Genomic DNA, 17,797 nt, shown 5'->3' with positions numbered 1-17,797 from the left:
CGAGTAATATAATAAAATTTTACAATACGACTCCAAGCAGAAATAAATTCAATCCTTAAAAAGTGGCGAAACGAACAAACAACTAGTATAGCTTAAATATTCGGACATGGTGGCACGGTATTGCACTTTAAGGGGTTACATGGGTTTCCTCGTGTAAATAACAGCCTTATTTCAACAATTTTTTTTTTTCATATAAAGAATTAAATATTTTATTACAATTTTTTACTGTTACAAACATACATTCTAAAATTTTTGGGAAAAAAATATTTTAAACTCAGCCATTGCGACGCCATTCCCGGGGACCCCTCGGAAAAAATATGCGCCCGCGTTGGCAGGATAACTTCTTACAGTATCATCTAAAGCGAAAAAATAAGTGTTTCAGTTAAATCCTTAACTTATAAAGAAGGAAAAAATTGGATTTTTGGCAGACATTTTTACAAAAAAAAAATTAAGATTTCAGTGAAAATTTCGGGACATTTTTTTTCAAATAGTAGTTATCAAAAAAACCCTTCGCCAAGTCTTTAAGAATTGTAACTAAAAGGCCTGTTTAAAATTTCATGAAGATCGATAGAGTAGTTCTCCAGAAATCTTGACAGCCGACAGCACAAGTTCTCAAGGCTGTTTCTCCGAAACTATTACTCGGATCAACTTTATATTAAATTAATTCAATTTAGGACAATATTCTAGAGGTGTTGTAAAATTTAATAAGACAATTAAAAAAATCGATTTTTTAAAGCCCCTAAACCCATGTAACCCCTTAACATTTTTCCGTGATTTTTTATTTTATTTTTTTTTTTTTAGTTTAGGGGTGATATATTTGCTATGATTTCAATAAATTTTTAATATTCATCATAAATCTAAAAACATTTCCATACGAACATCTTTTTTATTTAAATATCTTTCTACATAAGTATGTATGTATGTCAGATTTTCCATATTTTATAAGTGCATACTATATATACATATGTACATATATGCTACTCTCTGACTCTACTTCAGCACAAATTAAGAGGCATCATCCAATGGAAATATGAGAAACGTCCATTTTGCAATGCTTTTACAGGTAAATGCTAAAAAAAAATATTATTTTATATATTTTGATTTTATTACTATTTTCTCATATAGAATAGAAACAAAGCATTTTTTTTAACAAAATATTTATTTGCAAAAACAATATTCTTTTTGCCTTACACTCTTGATTAAACGCAAAGGTTGTGGTAAAAAGCGCTCATCTCTCCCTTACCCTTTATGGAAACGAGCTGACTCGGATGATGTCAAAATGTATAACAACGAAGATATGTCGGAAGGACTGAGCGATCTCATCGACATAAATGCCGAGCCGGCCGTGGAAAATGTACAAAAACAAATTATGTCGCAAGCCAAGATATTCGAGGCCATCAAGGAGGCGAGCAAAGAGATATTCCGTCAGAAGAATATGCAGAAACTGCGACAGCGCGAAACAAATCCAGAAGCCATCGAGGGAGTTTAGGCGAATAACAAGAAATTAAAAAAAAAAAAACAAATTTAAATTAATGAATATTTGTGTATTTGTGTGACCATTAAAATGTTGATTCTTTCAATCGATTTGAGAAAATTTTGAAAATACAACTTTTGTTAACTAAAGCAAAACATTAAAGTAAATATAAAAATCGCCAATTGCAAGCAGCGTTATAACGCCTAAATATATGCTAATAGACTATATATAATTTGTAACAAAGAGACCTTAAGCAGTGGCGGATCTAGAGACGATTCTTGGGGGGGGGGGAAGGGGTGAATTAAATTTACCCTTCGATTTGGGTTTCAAACTTATTATTGCGAGAGAAATACAGTACAAATTATGAAACAAAAATTAAAAACAATTTTTAGGTAAACAAAGTGATTATACGAGTAATCGATAAGTCAACCATATGCATGCATTACATAGTGGCTTATTTTATAAACAGAAAAATCCTTTTACATTGCGTGTTTCATAACGCAAAACGATGACTGCCAAGTTTTGCGAATCTTTCGATGACTTCTTCGGCGGTGATTTCGATGTCATGATGCGTATGAAGCAACGCTAATCCAACTAGTCTTTCTTGAAGCATGGACGTCCTAAGCCATTTTTTGATGCGGCGAAGATAAGTTTGTAACGGGAAGTGTACAGAATACTCGGAGATAGTTGTGGATTGTTGGGAATATGTCGACATCACATATTCTTAATGGTTCCAGTGCAGAAGTTGGAATTTCGCTGCCTTCATTTTTTTGTTACTGCTGCCAGTGACATTGCCAGTAGCTTAATTCACCTTTGAATTTCAATTTTTGTACGCTTTTTTCATCATCCAGAAGATTTGCGAATCTTTCTATCAAGCATCCGATTAGATCATCGATTTCGTTTTCTTTTAAAAGACTTGCTTTTTCTGAAAGCAACACACTCAATTGGTAACCATCCAAAACTTCTTGTGAAAAACGAGCTTCCAAATCTTCTTTGATGGTATCCAGCACAGGTATGTAGACAGAGACCCTGTAGTAATCTTCACAAGGTTTCACGTCGTAATTTTATATAGATGATTCCGCTCAGCTGGCCATAGCGTGATTCTATTGGACAGTCAAGTTGAGGTGTTTTTGGCGCTAGGTGACACCACGAACTACGAAAAACATATAGACACGATGCCGCTTGCGACTATCGAACGCCCATTAATTCGATATCTCTGCGGGCATATATGTCTCATACTGTACTTAAGACTTCGACTCTTTCTTAATTCAGAATTTAGTACTTCCGCTGTAAGTCGCTCAGAAAAGGGTTAAATAAGTTTAGACAGGTCATATAATGCAATTTATGATAGTATCTTCACTGGCGTAGCTAGGGGGTGCGCGGGGGCTGCTTAGTTTTGCGGGGCGAAGGGGGCCATCGCCCCGGGCGCAACGTCTTGGGGGCGGCAAAACGATCTTCGCTGTTTTTTAATATTCAGAAAAATACTTCAACAAATTTTTTTACAAAGCTTACTCGTATTATAAAATATAAAGAGTTGTACACTCACAATATAATAATCTGAATAACAATGAAAAATATTAATTTTTACTCGAATACTCTTCAGTCTTTGAATTTGTTTTATATCTTTTGGCCTATATCTTTCTTAAAAATGGTGATAGAACTTAAAGATGCACTTTTCTTGCTTTGGTCGCTGCAAAATCACATATCATATCATTGTAATTTAAAGTTGAAGCAGTTTCACATTCTACTGAGAGAATCGCAAGATTGGACAGTCTACTCTGACTCATGGTCGATCTCAAGTAAGATTTGATCAATTTAAGTTTGCTAAAAGAACTTTTACAAGATGCAACTGATACAGGTATGTATATTAAGTAGTATTCTTAAAGCTGTCGCTGACGTCTTGTAGGCTTCCAGTCCCATGTGTCATAAGTGTACAAGATATAGGGCGAAAATGGGTTTTTTCTATGGCTTTTAATAAGATGTCTTGTAAATTTACTATGAATTTCCTCAAAAACCGTATTGTGAGAATTTTGGAACTTCAGAATTTGCGTGGCTTCTAGTTCCTACATTTTATATACTTAATATCGAAGATTTTTTGTAAAAATTCACTATTGTTTAATTGGAGGATGGAGTCATGTGTAGAAGTTCACGCAAGTGAGGAAAGTTCTCTGATCGCCATTCACTTGGGAATGGCCAGAAACGATTCTTTTACACATGGCTCAAGCAGCTCACTACTTCCGGTCTTTGACCAAGTATCCTCTGGGTAGCCTAAGAACATCCGTTCGAAGGCGAGCTAAAGTGAGAAGGCGAAATATTCCCTACAAGGGTTGTGCGCTGGGTTTGGGACCCGCCACGTAAAAAAACACCCCCAGTGAAGAGCTATAACCAGCCTCGGATGAGAGACCCCCCGACTGGCGCGCTGTTGTTAACTCGGCTATAATCGCTTAAGCGGTTTCTACGCCAATTAAGAAGAAGAATATCGAAGATTTTTTGTAAAAATTCACTATTGTTCGAACCACCTCATGAAACTTGTAGGTAGGTAGATAAAGGGGGGCGGCAGAACAGCCTTGGCCCCGGGCGCCCGAAGTTGTAGCTACGCCACTGAGTATCTTGTTGTGATTTCCATAGTGTATTTGGTGAGAAGAGTGTCACTGTTGTATTTTCATTTTTTTTTATTGCAGAGAATTTTTTCTAGCAAACAAGTGAAATTTTCAGGTTCTGCGGTTCCAAGGGGGGGGGGGAAATTTTCCTAATTTCCCCCCCCGTGGATCCGCCACTGCCTTAAGAGCTATATATAAGCGTTCATTAATTTCACATATTGTAAGAAGCACATTTAATTACACGGTTTTGCTTTTTTTGAGAGGCGTACTTTTACGCCCCCCTTCGGTTGAATTCCCACCGAATGATTATCTATGATGATTTCACGTTTGCTCATCACTTCCACATCGAAATTCTGTAAAATTTTTACAAGACCCAATTTCGAATTAATTTTACCCATACGTAGAGCAATGCAGTGACGTGGTCCAGCACCGAATGGCATGTAAGCGTTGGCATTAAAATTGGGGTTTGAAGGTGAAAAGCGATCGGGGTCATATACCATTGGATTCGTAAAATATTGTGGATCACGGTGTATGCCAAGTAGTGGAATGACTATGGGTGTGCCTTTTTCGATCACATGCTGAGTGCCGGGTATAGTGTAGTCCTGTGTGCATTCTCGACTCAAAAAGGGGAATGGGTACTTGCGCATAGTTTCTGTAGAAAAAAAATATATACATATATTGATGTAGGGTAATATGCAAAATTTAGAAACAAATTTTAATTTTATAATTTGTCACACCTTGTAAACACAAATCCAAAAACGGCATTTCCTGCAAAGCATCATAACTTAACTGGCCATTATGGCGTGCTAACACCTCATGCACTTCATTCTGCGCACGCGCCAACAAATCTGGATATTGAGCCAACTCAAAAATGGTGAAAGCCGCTGCCGAACTAGTAGAGTCCTGACCGGCAATATAGAAAATGAAACCCTGTGCCGCTATGTCGTCCAAAGTAAAATCATTTTCCTCACCAGTGGCTGTTAAAAATGGAATAAACAAAATACGAGTATACAAGTACTGAAGTTATTTATAATTTTTTCAAGTAGTGTCCTTGCGTGATATCGCAAAAATTATATAAATAACTGTTTTACAGTGTAGTGTTCTTACTTGTATTGGCCTTTGTACTCCAATTGTCATCATCTTCGGCGATTTTGCCTGTATTCCTTAGTTGCATCATCAACTGCAGCATATCCTTGCGTATAATATTATGTTTTTCGCGGTATTCAATTGTGTCTTTTAATATTTCACGTAAACCAATAGCAGTTTTATTCTTAAAACCCAAACGAACAAAATATTTTGCTATGCTGTAAGTGGAAAATTAGAAAATCTTATTAAAAATAAAAATTATAAGTCCCTCTTCACTCCCATAACATTACAGGACTAGAGAAATTCTCTAAGCAGCTCTGAGTGAACAACATTATGAAAGAATAAATTGACCTCGACGTTGACTATCAAAATGAATGGAATAAAATGAACATAGTTGAGCTTATAAAAGGAATATCCTATTCCACCTATTCCTAGCTAAGCTCATTGAGCATAAATGATGCTACTAGGAGGAAAATTCGGCTCCAAAGAATCGACAAAGTAATCAAGAGCTTCTCCAAATAATAGTGCTAACTCGCTTGCCATACGAAATCATTCGTGTTATCTATCAACCATGATACATATGTACATACATTAAACGATATCTCATTGCTTAGACTCTTCCCAGCACTTGAAAAATTTCATTGATTGCGAAATATATGAATAAAATCTGTAAACTCTCAGTTTGCATTAATAATTGCTCTAAACAATTTTTTTTATAAATACACATATTTTTTATAATTGGGATACTTACGATGGACATAAGAATATTAACATAATTAAGTTTTTGCGACGTGCTTGGCGTACTAGACATCTGAATTTATTTTTGGGTTCTTCAAAACTGTTTATATCTAAGCCGAAGATAACCGAACCGACTATGTCGATAGCATAACTGTTAAATAAAATTATTATTGATTTTTTATGAAAAACAACGTTTACCATAAATATGGTATATATGTATGTATATTTTATTTTGAATTGTATATTAGGGCGGGTCGATTTTTTTTTTGCATAAAGCGGCTAGCAAAAGCGAGAACTACAGAAAATTCTAAGAAAGTTTTGCCAAGAAACCATGGGTCTAAAATTAATTCCCAGTGCGCGCAGACCGACTTTAGATTTCGAGGCCATACATATTAAATTTTACTCAAAAACCTATAGTTTTAAAAATAACAGCATGCCATGTAATTAATGCAATAATAGCAGGTTTTTTCACGTAACTTATTTTTACCACACAAGTTTTTTCACGTGGCTGAGCAAAAACAACAAAAAAAAACGTCTGCAATCGTCGGTAATCTTAATACACAAGTGGCAAAAAAAATTTGGAAAATTTGGAATAAACTAAACATTTCGTTAATCAATGAAAAAACTGCCTCGTAAAAACTGAAAAGATTGCTAAATAAATATCATAATGAAATAAAATTTAAAAGTAGACCAAGTAAGTCTTCAACGTTTCTGGAAACAATTGATCAAGTGTTTTATATTGGAAAATGTCAGTGCGCAAAAACATTGCCTTGCTGCTGTGGTTTAATACCCATTGAACTCCAAGAGTTTATGATTGATCAGCACAGGAAGCTAACCATTCCCGAATTAGAGGCAATTGCTTGTGACCAACAATCAACACTGGCGCCACCTAGTCTTGATCTAACTTTTTTTCCTGGCTCAACAAATATGGATGTTGAATCAGAGGTGATGTTTGCCATGCCAACTGCAAGTTCGTCGAAAAAAAAAAAAATTAATATCAAACGGTACGATACACCTCATTTCGCTTTGGCGTGCGATTCCAGGTGCATGCCCTCAAATCGTAGTCCTTATTTCGTTTGCCATGGTCGTCATCAAAAGGGGGGTCTCTCATCCGAGGCTGTGTTTTCTTTTTCATTGGGGGTGTTTTTTACGTGACGGGTCCCAAACCCATCGCACAACCCTATGTAGGGGATGTTTCGCCTTCTCACTTTAGCTCGCCTTCGAACGGATGTTCTTAGGCTACCCAGCGGATAATTGGTCAAAGACCGGAAGTAGTGAGCTGCTTGAGCCATGCGTAAAAGAATCGTTTCTGGCCACTCCCAAGTGAATGGCGGTCAGAGAACTTTTCTCACTTGCGTGAACTTCTACACATGACTCCATCCTCCTATAATCGCGTAAGCGGTGTCTACGCCAATTAAGAATTACAATAATAAAATTTTATTTTCGATCCACCGTATTTTCCACAATTTTAGAATTTAAAAAAAAATATGGGAATATCTGTATGCTGCATATATAGAAGCACAAACTTTCGTTATAATCGAAAAAGCCAAGAACAATTTTCCGGATCGCTTCTTATAAAAGTATAGGTTTTTGAGTAAAATTTAATATGTATGACCTCAAATTCTAAAGTCGCTCTGAGCGAACTGGGAATTAATTTTAGACCCATGGTTTCTTGGCAAAACTTTCTTAGAATTTTCTGTAGTTTTCGTTTTTGCTAGCCGCTTTGTTGGTTTTTTTCCACCCATACAAATCGACCCGGCCTAGTGTATATACTCACGTCACAAAAATTTCCTTGAGGTCTACTTCCACACCACCCTCATCCGGCAGGATTTTATTAAGATGTTCAACCATTTTGTCACCAATATCATCGGAGGTGTGAAACATTGCTTTCAATTTGCTCGAACTGAAGGTAGGTGTCAGCTTTTGACGCAGTGTACGCCACCTTTGACCACACAGCGAAAATAAATTGCATGACATACGATCACGCTTCTCATCTAAATACAGCCCGCGATCATGGAAGCTGGTAAAATCTTGTACGAGTATTTGACGCGCCAATTCGGCATCGCGTATCATTACGGCCGGCCGGAAAAGCAAATAAATACCAATGAATGGGGATTTGGCCTTCACATAGGCATCATATAAAGCCGCTCCCATAGATTTCTCATGTTTAACTACGGATGTTAAACAACCGTAAGGAATTTTCGTATCCGGATCACATGGAAAATTGCGACGATTCCAATAAGAATATTGATGTTTAATAAACCAGAAGAGTAATGTACCCAGCAGTAGAAAAAGTAGTAACGCGATCATATTCACGGAATTTCACTCAAGCACTTCTTATTGCACTTTGAACAGATGCGCTCATAAATATGAATGTATTTGTTTGTTTTGTACAATAACAGTTAGTTAGCAAGTAGAAGTATAGGTATAAAACTTTATTTAAAATATATAGTGGACCCACGTCTAGTTATGTGCACTGTCTTCGACAAACTAATTGTTTCCTATTTTGCTGGGGCCGATAAGTAAGTATATAAATATGTGTGTATACCTAAGTGATAGTGCGAAATAGCAACCAGTTTAGGTGTTTGTGATTTTTTGTGTTACTTGTTTGCTCTGAGTCTTTAAATTTAACGAAATTGTTACCACCGTTGGTACCATTAGCACCGATCAATTGCCTATTTAACATTTTTCTATATAAAAGATTTGATTTCATTATACACTTAATTTTAATTATTCACAACTGTACACAAATCAAAAAATACACATGCCTCTAAAACCTGTTTATAACAGACATTAATATTTTTTGGTGATAAAAATATAATTTTATATGCAATAATTCATTTAAATACTAATGTAGTTTTATTTCATTATGGAAGGCATACACACAACAATGAGTGCGGAACAACCAACATGAGTGCTGAAGTTGTTAAGCAAGTAAAGCAACAACTTACGAACTCATCTTTAAGCAACGAAGTGAATATTCACAATGAAGTTAACCTCAAAATTGTATTAAAAGTTGTGTTGTATGTAGCGACAAAGGCAATTTCTAGTCCAATTTAATCAACCAACTAATTGTTGTGTGTATGCCTTCAATAATATTATACTATGTTCGGACCGACTTGAAAACATGTTTTCATGGGAAAAACTGGTTTTCGCCATGTGTGTTTTCGTCTATATAATGGAAGGCATACGCGCACCAATTATTGTACCAAATTCATCGAATTGTACAACTGATTGTTACGTATAGGGGGCAGTTGTATGAGTTGTACCAACTGTGTAAATTAGAACGCAAAGGTTTCGGTTATAAAATCGTACTCAGCTCTGGTTGCCCAGAGCTCCTTTATTTATAGAATTCCTTATCCTAATGCAGAGTGCATACATATCTTAATATTAATCTACTGTACATACCGACAGCATGTATATACACATATCTGAAACATTAGGGTTCCCAACGGCATACACAACTATTTTCTATCTCTTATTAGTTTAGGATCATTTGCGATCCTTTACATCGCATGCATAAATAATTTTTAAATGTAGACCTGAAAGCTATTAAAATAGCGTTTTAATTTATTTATAAATTTTAATGGAATTTTGCACCGAAATCTGGAGATTACTGCAACCATTCTATTTTAAAATGTTGCCTCTAAACAGAGAAAATATAACCGAATTGGTGACTAGTTTCGAGGTAATTGGATTCCCACAATGCTTGGGAGCAATTGGTAAATATTGGTTATAAGATCTTAAATTTGCGCTAATATTCTAATAATTGTTTACAGACGGATGCCACACTGAGATTCATCCATCATCTGACGAAGCTGTGGATTATTATAATTATAAAGGATGGTATTCCACCGTTTTAATGGCATTAGTTGATGCTAAGTAAAGTCTAAAACCTCAATATACATATAAGTACATAAGTAATGTTTACAATGTATTTTCAGATACCGTTTTACTTACATAAACGTAGGAAGTCCCGGGCGATGTAATGACTCTCAAATTTATGAGACGTCATCACTTAAGAAAGAAATAGATCGTTGTCCTTTACTAAGCGAAATGTCTAGAGAAATTTCAGGCGTAAATGTGCCAGTATTCATTATTGGGGATTCGGCTTTGCGAGTTAGCAAACAACTAATGAAACCGTATCCATTTAGCGTAAATCAAAATAATGGTGAGAAGATATTCAACTACGCTCTTTCGAAAACACGTAGAGTTGTCGAAAATGCTTTTGGACACCTCAAGGCCCGCTTTCGACGCATCGGAAAAGGAATTGACAACTCTGTACGGAATGCCAACTCCATAATAAAAGCATGTTGCGTCCTTCACAATTTTTAAATGATAACAACGACACGCTAAACGCTAAATGGTTACGCGCTTTGGAAGAGTTGGAGACTAGACGCCAAAATCCGTGTGATGTTTCATATGCATCTGACGACCCAATTAATGGAGAAATGATTCGGACAGCACTTTGTACATATTTTGGTAAGTACATGTGTATATTGTATCACAATGTCTACATTTTTAAAGTTGTACACACCAAACAAAATTTAATTTTATTTTCCATATAATTCCATATATTATTTTCCATATAAAAACTAATTCATGTCAACGTTAAACATCTTCAAAAAACAAAATATATTCATTTATTTATTTATTTATTTGTTTAAAAATTCAAGTAATAGTTTATTTGTTTCTTTAGAGTCTTTCATATACTCTTCCATAAGTTGGGTTTTTTTATTGTCGTTTTCAACCATTTTTTTCGTCATGTCCATAATTTTTATGCTGGTTTCATTAGATTCCTGACTTGCTTTCTCGAGCTGTTTTTTCAATTTTTTAAAATTTTCTTAATATGAGGCTCTGAAAGTGATTCCATTTTTATTTAGAGAATCACTCGGCTCGGGAGACGGTATAGTTTGCGAAGAAGTATCGGCTGGCGACATCGGCATCGCTGAGGGCGAAGGTAGGCAAACCGGTGATGGCAATGGAGATGCAGCAACAAATTCCACCGAAATTTCAAGTGGTTCGGAGTCAGTAACACCTTTTTAAAAATGTATATATGTATGTAAATATAAATAATATACTGAATTACAAAACAAATGTTTCTTACTTTGAAAGCTTTCCTCCACTAAGCTCTCGGCGTTGTAGCTGACGTACGGCAACAGTACGGCTCTCATTTTTTCATACAGTGGCCACTGCGAGGGAGAACCGCCAGTTGACCCGACTGCTGTCTTCTCTTTCCTGTAAAACAAGATATATATATGTATAACCACATTTTTAGTATATTTTTGTATAACCACAGAATTTAGTATACCGTCCCAGGATTTCGGGGATAAAAAGGATATGGTCGGATAGAGGAGATTATCCTGATCAAGGATATATATAGTTATAGCCGCAGGAAGCTTATAGTTTTCGTGATATTCGCGCTTAAAGTTGAAAATTTGCAATATTTTAATTACATATTTTCTATATATAAAATTAATTTTGCACTTATATTTTTCACTTTTATATCCACTAGCACTTCACTAATTCGTTTGTAAACGTAAATCTTGTATTTTTGTTTTTCCATTTTTTGAATTCAATATTCAATATCAACTGTCAACTGTATTTGTGTATGAAATGTAAACAAATATCATGTGACAATGTAGGGCCGGCAAAATATGTCTTCCAAAAAAATCGATTAAACTAGAGCAGGCAGCGATTATAATGAGTGATAATGATAATCGTTTGCCAGATTTTACATGGACGAAAACACAAGTTTTCGTGCGAAAACCAGTTTTTCCCCCGAAAACATGTTTTCGTTGTCGGTCCGAACATAGTAATAAAGCATTTCGGTTGTTAATAAAGCATTGCTTTTCGGGGGAAAATACTGTTGAATTTGGGCTCAGGGAAATGCACTGTTTAAAAGATATTTGCTAAGCTGGAAACAGGCGAATTGAGCACCGAGGACAAAGATGCTCTAAAGATTCGAAAGCAATGTGCAAAGCAAGTCCTTAATCCAATAAAAACAACGAATAACTGATTCTGAGAAGTATTTGAGCGCTCTTTAATCGTAATAAAACCGAATTCTTGCGTCGGTGTGTGTCAACTGTCATTCTAGTGAACTTCACATGATGAGTTTTTATTTTTTTTGCAGGTCATAAGTTAAGTGGAGGGTATAAAAATGCTATATCATGAAAACTAGAGCTGATAGAGACAAACTGATTACAGATTTGAATTCACCGCGCCCAAATTAACTAGAATCAGTTGACAATTTTTTTTTTTTTTTTTTTAATTTTGTCGGGTTGTGTTATTTATATAAATTATTAAGTAAATTGTTTACCTACAAAATTAATTCAAGTTAATTTATAAAAAAAATATTTTATAATATTTAGTTCTTAAGTAACAGTTTCAAAAATTTAAACTAAATGCTTTCCTATATTCCTCAAAATTATAGGATTTTTGAAATTGTTTAGATGTTATTTATGCTTTTTTCATAATTCTAAATTTAATTATGTTGTGTGGAATGTGAGCCTGGATATTATAGGTTAGGTTAAAAAAAATAAATATTAAAAATAATTAAGGAAAAGAGATATTCGACCTCCGAAGATAATAATATAATACAATTTTACAATACGATTCCAAGCAGAAATAAATGTAATCCTTAAAAAGTGGCGAAACGAACAAACAACAAGTATAGCTTAAATATTCGGACATGGTGGCACGGTATTGCACTTTAACGGGTTACATGGGTTTCCTCGGGTAAAAAACAGCCTTCTTTCAACAATTTTTTTTTTTCATATAAAGAATTAAATACTTTATTACAATTTTTTTCTGTTACAAACATACACTACTAACAAAAAAATTCTAAAATTTTTGGAAAAAAATATTTTAAACTCAGACATTGCGAGGCCATTCCCGGGCACCCCTCGGAAAAAAGATGCACCCGCGTTGGCAGGATAACTCCTTACAGAATTATCTAAAGTGAAAAAATAAGTGTTTTAGTTAAAACCTTGACTTATAAAGAAGGAAAAAAAAACTGAAAATTGGATTTTTGGCAGACATTTTTACAAAAAAATTAAGATTTCAGTGAAAATTTCGCGACATTTTTTTTTTCAAATAGTAGTTATCGAAAAAAAATCCTTCGCCAAGTCTTTAAGAATTGTAACTCAAAGGCCTGTTTAAAATTTCATGAAGATCGATAGAGTAGTTCTCCAGAAATCTTGACAGCCGACTTCAAAAACACAGTTTCGAGTAAAACGCGTTTAAAGATGGCGCACTTAGGCTATGCTAATCTCTGAGCGTTCACAAGTTCTCATATAGCGCCATATCTCGGAAACTATTACTGGATCAACTTTAGAACAATATTCAGAGGTATTGTAAAATTTAATAAGACAATTAAAAAAATCGATTTTTTAAAGCTTCCTAAAACCCATGTAACCACCTTAACATTTTTCCGTGTTTTTCTTGTTTTATTTTATTTTTTACTTTCAGTTTGATATATTTACTATGATTTCAATTCTTTTTAATGTTCATCATAAATCTGAAAACATTTCCAAACGAACATCTTTTTTATTTAAATATCATATCTTTCTATGTCAGATTTTCCATATTTTATAAGTATGTACATATGCCACTCTCTGTCTCTACTTCAGCACAAATTAAGTGGCATCATCCAATGGAAATATGAGAAACGTCCATTTTGCAATGCTTTTACAGGTAAATGCTAAAAATAATATTTTTATATATTTTGATTTTATTACTATTTTCTCATATAGAATAGAAACAAACATTTTATATTTAACAAAATATTTATTTGCAAAAACAATATTCTTTTTGCCTTACACTCTTGTTTAAACGCAAAGGTTGTGGTAAAAAGCGCTCATCTCTCCCTTACCCTTTATGGAAACGAGCTGACTTGGATGATGTCAAAATGTATAACAACGAAGATATGTCGGAAGGACTGAGCGATCTCATCGACATAAATGCCGAGCCGGCCGTGGAAAATGTACAAAAACAAATTATGTCGCAAGCCAAGATATTCGAGGCCATCAAGGAGGCGAGCAAAGAGATATTCCGTCAGAAGAATATGCAGAAACTGCGACAGCGCGAAACAAATCCAGAAGCCATCGAGGGAGTTTAGGCGAATAACAAGAAATTAAAAAAAAAAAAACAAATTTAAATTAATGAATATTTGTGTATTTGTGTGACCATTAAAATGTTAATTCTTTCAATCGATTTGAGAAAATTTTGAAAATACAACTTTTGTTAACTAAAGCAAAACACTAAAGTAAATAAATAAAAATTGACAATTGCAAGCAGCGTTATAACGCCTAAATATATGCTATTAGACTATATATAATTTGTAACAAAGAGACCTTAAGAGCTATATATGTATAAGCGTTCATTAATTTCACATATTGTAAGAAGCACATTTAATTACACGGTTTTGCTTTCTTTGAGAGGCGTACTTTTACGCCCCCCTTCGGTTGAATTCCCACCGAATAATTATCTATGATGATTTCACGTTTGCTCATCACTTCCACATCGAAATTCTGTAAAATTTTTACAAGACCCAATTTCGAATTAATTTTACCCATACGTAGAGCAATGCATTGACGTGGTCCAGCACCGAATGGCATGTAAGCGTTGGCATTAAAATTGGGATTGGAAGGTGAAAAGCGATCGGGGTCATATATCATTGGATTCGTAAAATATTGTGGATCACGGTGTATGCCAAGCAGTGGAATGACAATGGGTGTGCCTTTTTCGATCACATGTTTGGTGCCAGGTATAGTGTAGTCCCGTGTGCATTCCCGACTCAAAAAGGGGAATGGATACTTGCGATTAGTTTCTGTATAAAATATATATATATATATATATATTGATGTAGGGTAATATGCAAAATTTAGAAAAAATATTAATTTTATAATTTGTCATACCTTGTAAACACAAATCCAAGAACGGCATTTCCTGCAAAGCATCATAACTTAACTGGCCATTATGGCGTGCCAACACCTCATGCACTTCATTCTGCGCACGCGCCAACAAATCTGGCTGTTGAGCCAACTCAAAAATGGTGAAAGCCGCTGCTGAACTAGTAGTCTCCTGACCGGCAATATAGAAAATGAAACCCTGTGCCGCTATGTCGTCCAAAGTAAATTCATTCTCTTCACCAGTGGCTGTTAAAAATGGAATGAACAAGATATACTGAAGTTATTTATCACTTTTACAAGTAGTGTCCCTGGGTGTCCCTGGGTTATTGTACAGTGTGGTATTCATACTTGTATTGGCCTTTGTGCTCCAATTGTCATCATCTTCGGTAATTTTGCCCGTATTTCTTAGTTGCATCATCAACTGCAGCATATCCTTGCGTACAATATTATGTTTTTCGCGGTATTCAATTGTGTCTTTTAATATTTCACGTAAGCCAATAGCAGTTTTATTCTTAAAACCAAATCGAACCAAGTATTTTACTATGCTGTAAGTGGAATAATGGTCTTTTTAAAAAACCCTATTAAAAATAAAATTTTCAGCAGCAAACGAGAATTTGAATAAAGGGAAAGCTAACTTATCTCACGAACCTGAAATTTCGCACAAAATTTTTAGTCCGAGGCTCGCCCAGCATGAATAAAAACGACGCTATATAAGTCCCTCTTCACTCCTATAACATTGTAGTAACAAACTAGAGAAATTTTCCAAGATCCGAGCGGACTATAGAAGGATTTTATGCAAGACCAAATTGGCCTAGGCATTGGCTGTCGAAATTGATGGAATAAAACGAACATAGTTGAGCTCATAATACTAATAACCTATTCCTCCTATCCCTAGCTCGGTTCGTCGCTACTAGGATGAAAATTCGGCTCCAGAGGATCGACAAAGCAATCAAGGCTTTTCCAAGTAATAGTGCTAAAGAACTTGATGCTAAAAATTAATATCAAAACCGGAAAAAAGTCGAATGTGCATAGTTTACAATGGCTTTTAGTTGATTAACAAGGCTTAATTTCAAAAAAGATTTCAAAATAACACAACTATAATGTGAAATAAGGTAAGGCCAATCGTTAACCTGTTGTGCAGATATGAGCTGAATAAAAAAGTGAGGTTAGGGGATGCTAAAAAATTGGGAAAATATGTCAGCTATGTTGACTAGTGAAAATTTGAAATTTTAGCACGAAAAATTAATTAAAAACAAACCCTACAGAAATGAATTGCTAATAAATTTTTGGTACTTCTAAAGAAATTGAAAAACAAAACATGTTATAAAATATATCCTTAAGTATATTGTTTGTTTTCATTTTTAATTGTGATTAAAATTTTTCCTTTCCATTTGGTTTGAAGCATTTTGGGTGCTGATTTTCTGGTGTTGGCATTATAACCCAATACAAGCGAGACCACATCGATTCATTATTATTCATGTTATCTATCAACCATGATACATATGTATGTATGTATGTATGCATATGTACATACATACATACATTAAACGATATCTCATTGCTTAAACTCTTCTCAGCACTTGAAAAATTTCATTGATTGCGAAATATATGAATAAAATTTGTAAACTCTCAGTTTGCATTAATAATTGCTCTAAACAATTTTTTATAAATACATATGTATTTTTTTTATAATTGGGATACTTACGATGGACACAAGAATATTAACATTCCAATATTTGCATTAATTAAGTTATTGCGACGTGCTTGGTGTACTAAACATCTGAATTTATTTTTGGGATCTTCAAAACTGTTTATATCTAAGCCGAAGATAACCGAACCGATTATGTCGATAGCATAACTGTTAAATAAAATTATTATTGATTTTTTATGAAAAAAAAACGTTTGCCATAAATATGAATATATATAGTATATGCATATGTATGTATGTATATTTTATTTTGAAGTTAATACACTCACGTCACAAGAATTTCCTTGATGTCTACTTCCGCTCTACCCTCATCCGGCAGGATTTTATTAAGATGATCAACCATTTTGTCACCAATATCATCGGAGGTGTGAAACATTGCTTTCAATTTGCTCGAACTGAAGGTTGGTGTCAACTTTTGACGCAGTGTACGCCAACTTTGACCGCGCAGCGAAAATAAATTGCATGACATACGATCACGCTTCTCATCTACATACACCCCGCGATCATGGAAGCTGGTAAAGTCTTGTATGAGTATTTGACGCGCCAATTCGGCATCGCGTATCATTACGGCCGGCCGGAAAAGCAAATAAATACCAATGAACGGGGATTTGGCCTTCACATAGGCATCATATAATGCCACTCCCATAGATTTCTCATGTTTAACTACAGATGTTAAACAACCGCAAGGAATATTCGTATCCGGATCACAGGGAAAATTGCGACGATTCCAATAAGAATATTGATGTTTAATAAACCAAAAGAGTAATGTACCCAGCAGTAGAAAAAGTAGTAACGCGATCATATTCACGAATTTCACTCAAGCACTTCTTATTGCACTTTGAACAGATGCGCTCATAAATATGAATGTATTTGTTTTTTTTTTTGTACAATAACAGTTGGTAAACAAGTAGAAGTATAGGTACAAAACTTTATTTAAAGTATATAGTTACCCACGTCTAGTTATGTGCACTGTCTTTGGCAAACTAATTGTTTCCCATTTCGCTGGTCGCCGATATGTTTATAAACAAAGAAAAGAAAACGGGCATTATCTGAAGTAAGTAAGTATATAAGTATGTGTGTGTACCTAAGTGATAATGCAAAACAGCAACCCAGTTTAGGTGTTTGTGACTTTTGTGTTACTTGTTTGTTATCAATAAAAGTCGGTATTCAGCTCTGAGTCTTAAAATTTAACGAAATGGTTACCACCGCTGGTATCATTAGCACCGATCAATTATCTACTGCACATTTTTCTATACAAAGGATTTGATTTCATCATACA

The 17,797-nt window shown here is 34.7% G+C and overlaps 2 protein-coding genes and 1 long non-coding RNA gene across 4 annotated transcripts in view; 2 read left to right on the top strand and 1 right to left on the bottom strand.

Moving 5' to 3' along the window:
• LOC126751378 (cardioactive peptide) overlaps positions 1 to 1,584 on the top strand; it is a 9,109-nt gene extending 7,525 nt beyond the window's left edge. For both annotated transcript variants that reach the window (XM_050461594.1, XM_050461596.1), the window contains 2 exons: positions 1,000 to 1,063; positions 1,212 to 1,584. In XM_050461594.1, coding sequence (XP_050317551.1) covers positions 1,000 to 1,063; positions 1,212 to 1,489 — 342 coding nt within the window. In that variant the 3' untranslated portion in view covers positions 1,490 to 1,584. The remainder of the gene's footprint in view (positions 1 to 999; positions 1,064 to 1,211) is intronic.
• On the bottom strand, positions 1,524 to 17,797 carry LOC126751087 (uncharacterized). The gene is made up of 11 exons (XM_050461027.1): positions 16,788 to 17,797; positions 16,516 to 16,668; positions 15,159 to 15,355; positions 14,817 to 15,056; positions 14,312 to 14,728; positions 7,676 to 8,219; positions 5,912 to 6,049; positions 5,182 to 5,378; positions 4,812 to 5,051; positions 4,255 to 4,726; positions 1,524 to 1,722 (listed from the first exon to the last, which is right to left on the bottom strand). The coding sequence occupies exons 1-10, from the start codon at positions 17,318 to 17,320 to the stop codon at positions 4,308 to 4,310; spliced, it is 3,078 nt and encodes a 1,025-aa protein (XP_050316984.1). The 5' UTR covers positions 17,321 to 17,797; the 3' UTR covers positions 1,524 to 1,722; positions 4,255 to 4,307.
• Positions 9,704 to 10,864, top strand: LOC126751379 (uncharacterized). The gene is made up of 3 exons (XR_007665881.1): positions 9,704 to 9,780; positions 9,843 to 10,380; positions 10,784 to 10,864. It is a non-coding gene; the product is annotated as an uncharacterized LOC126751379 (long non-coding RNA).

Source organism: Bactrocera neohumeralis, chromosome 2, assembly GCF_024586455.1.
Source record: "Bactrocera neohumeralis isolate Rockhampton chromosome 2, APGP_CSIRO_Bneo_wtdbg2-racon-allhic-juicebox.fasta_v2, whole genome shotgun sequence".
Classification (NCBI taxonomy): Eukaryota; Metazoa; Arthropoda; class Insecta; order Diptera; family Tephritidae; genus Bactrocera; species Bactrocera neohumeralis.
Note: the sequence above shows the minus strand (reverse complement) of the source record. Positions and strands in the feature narration are given on the sequence as shown.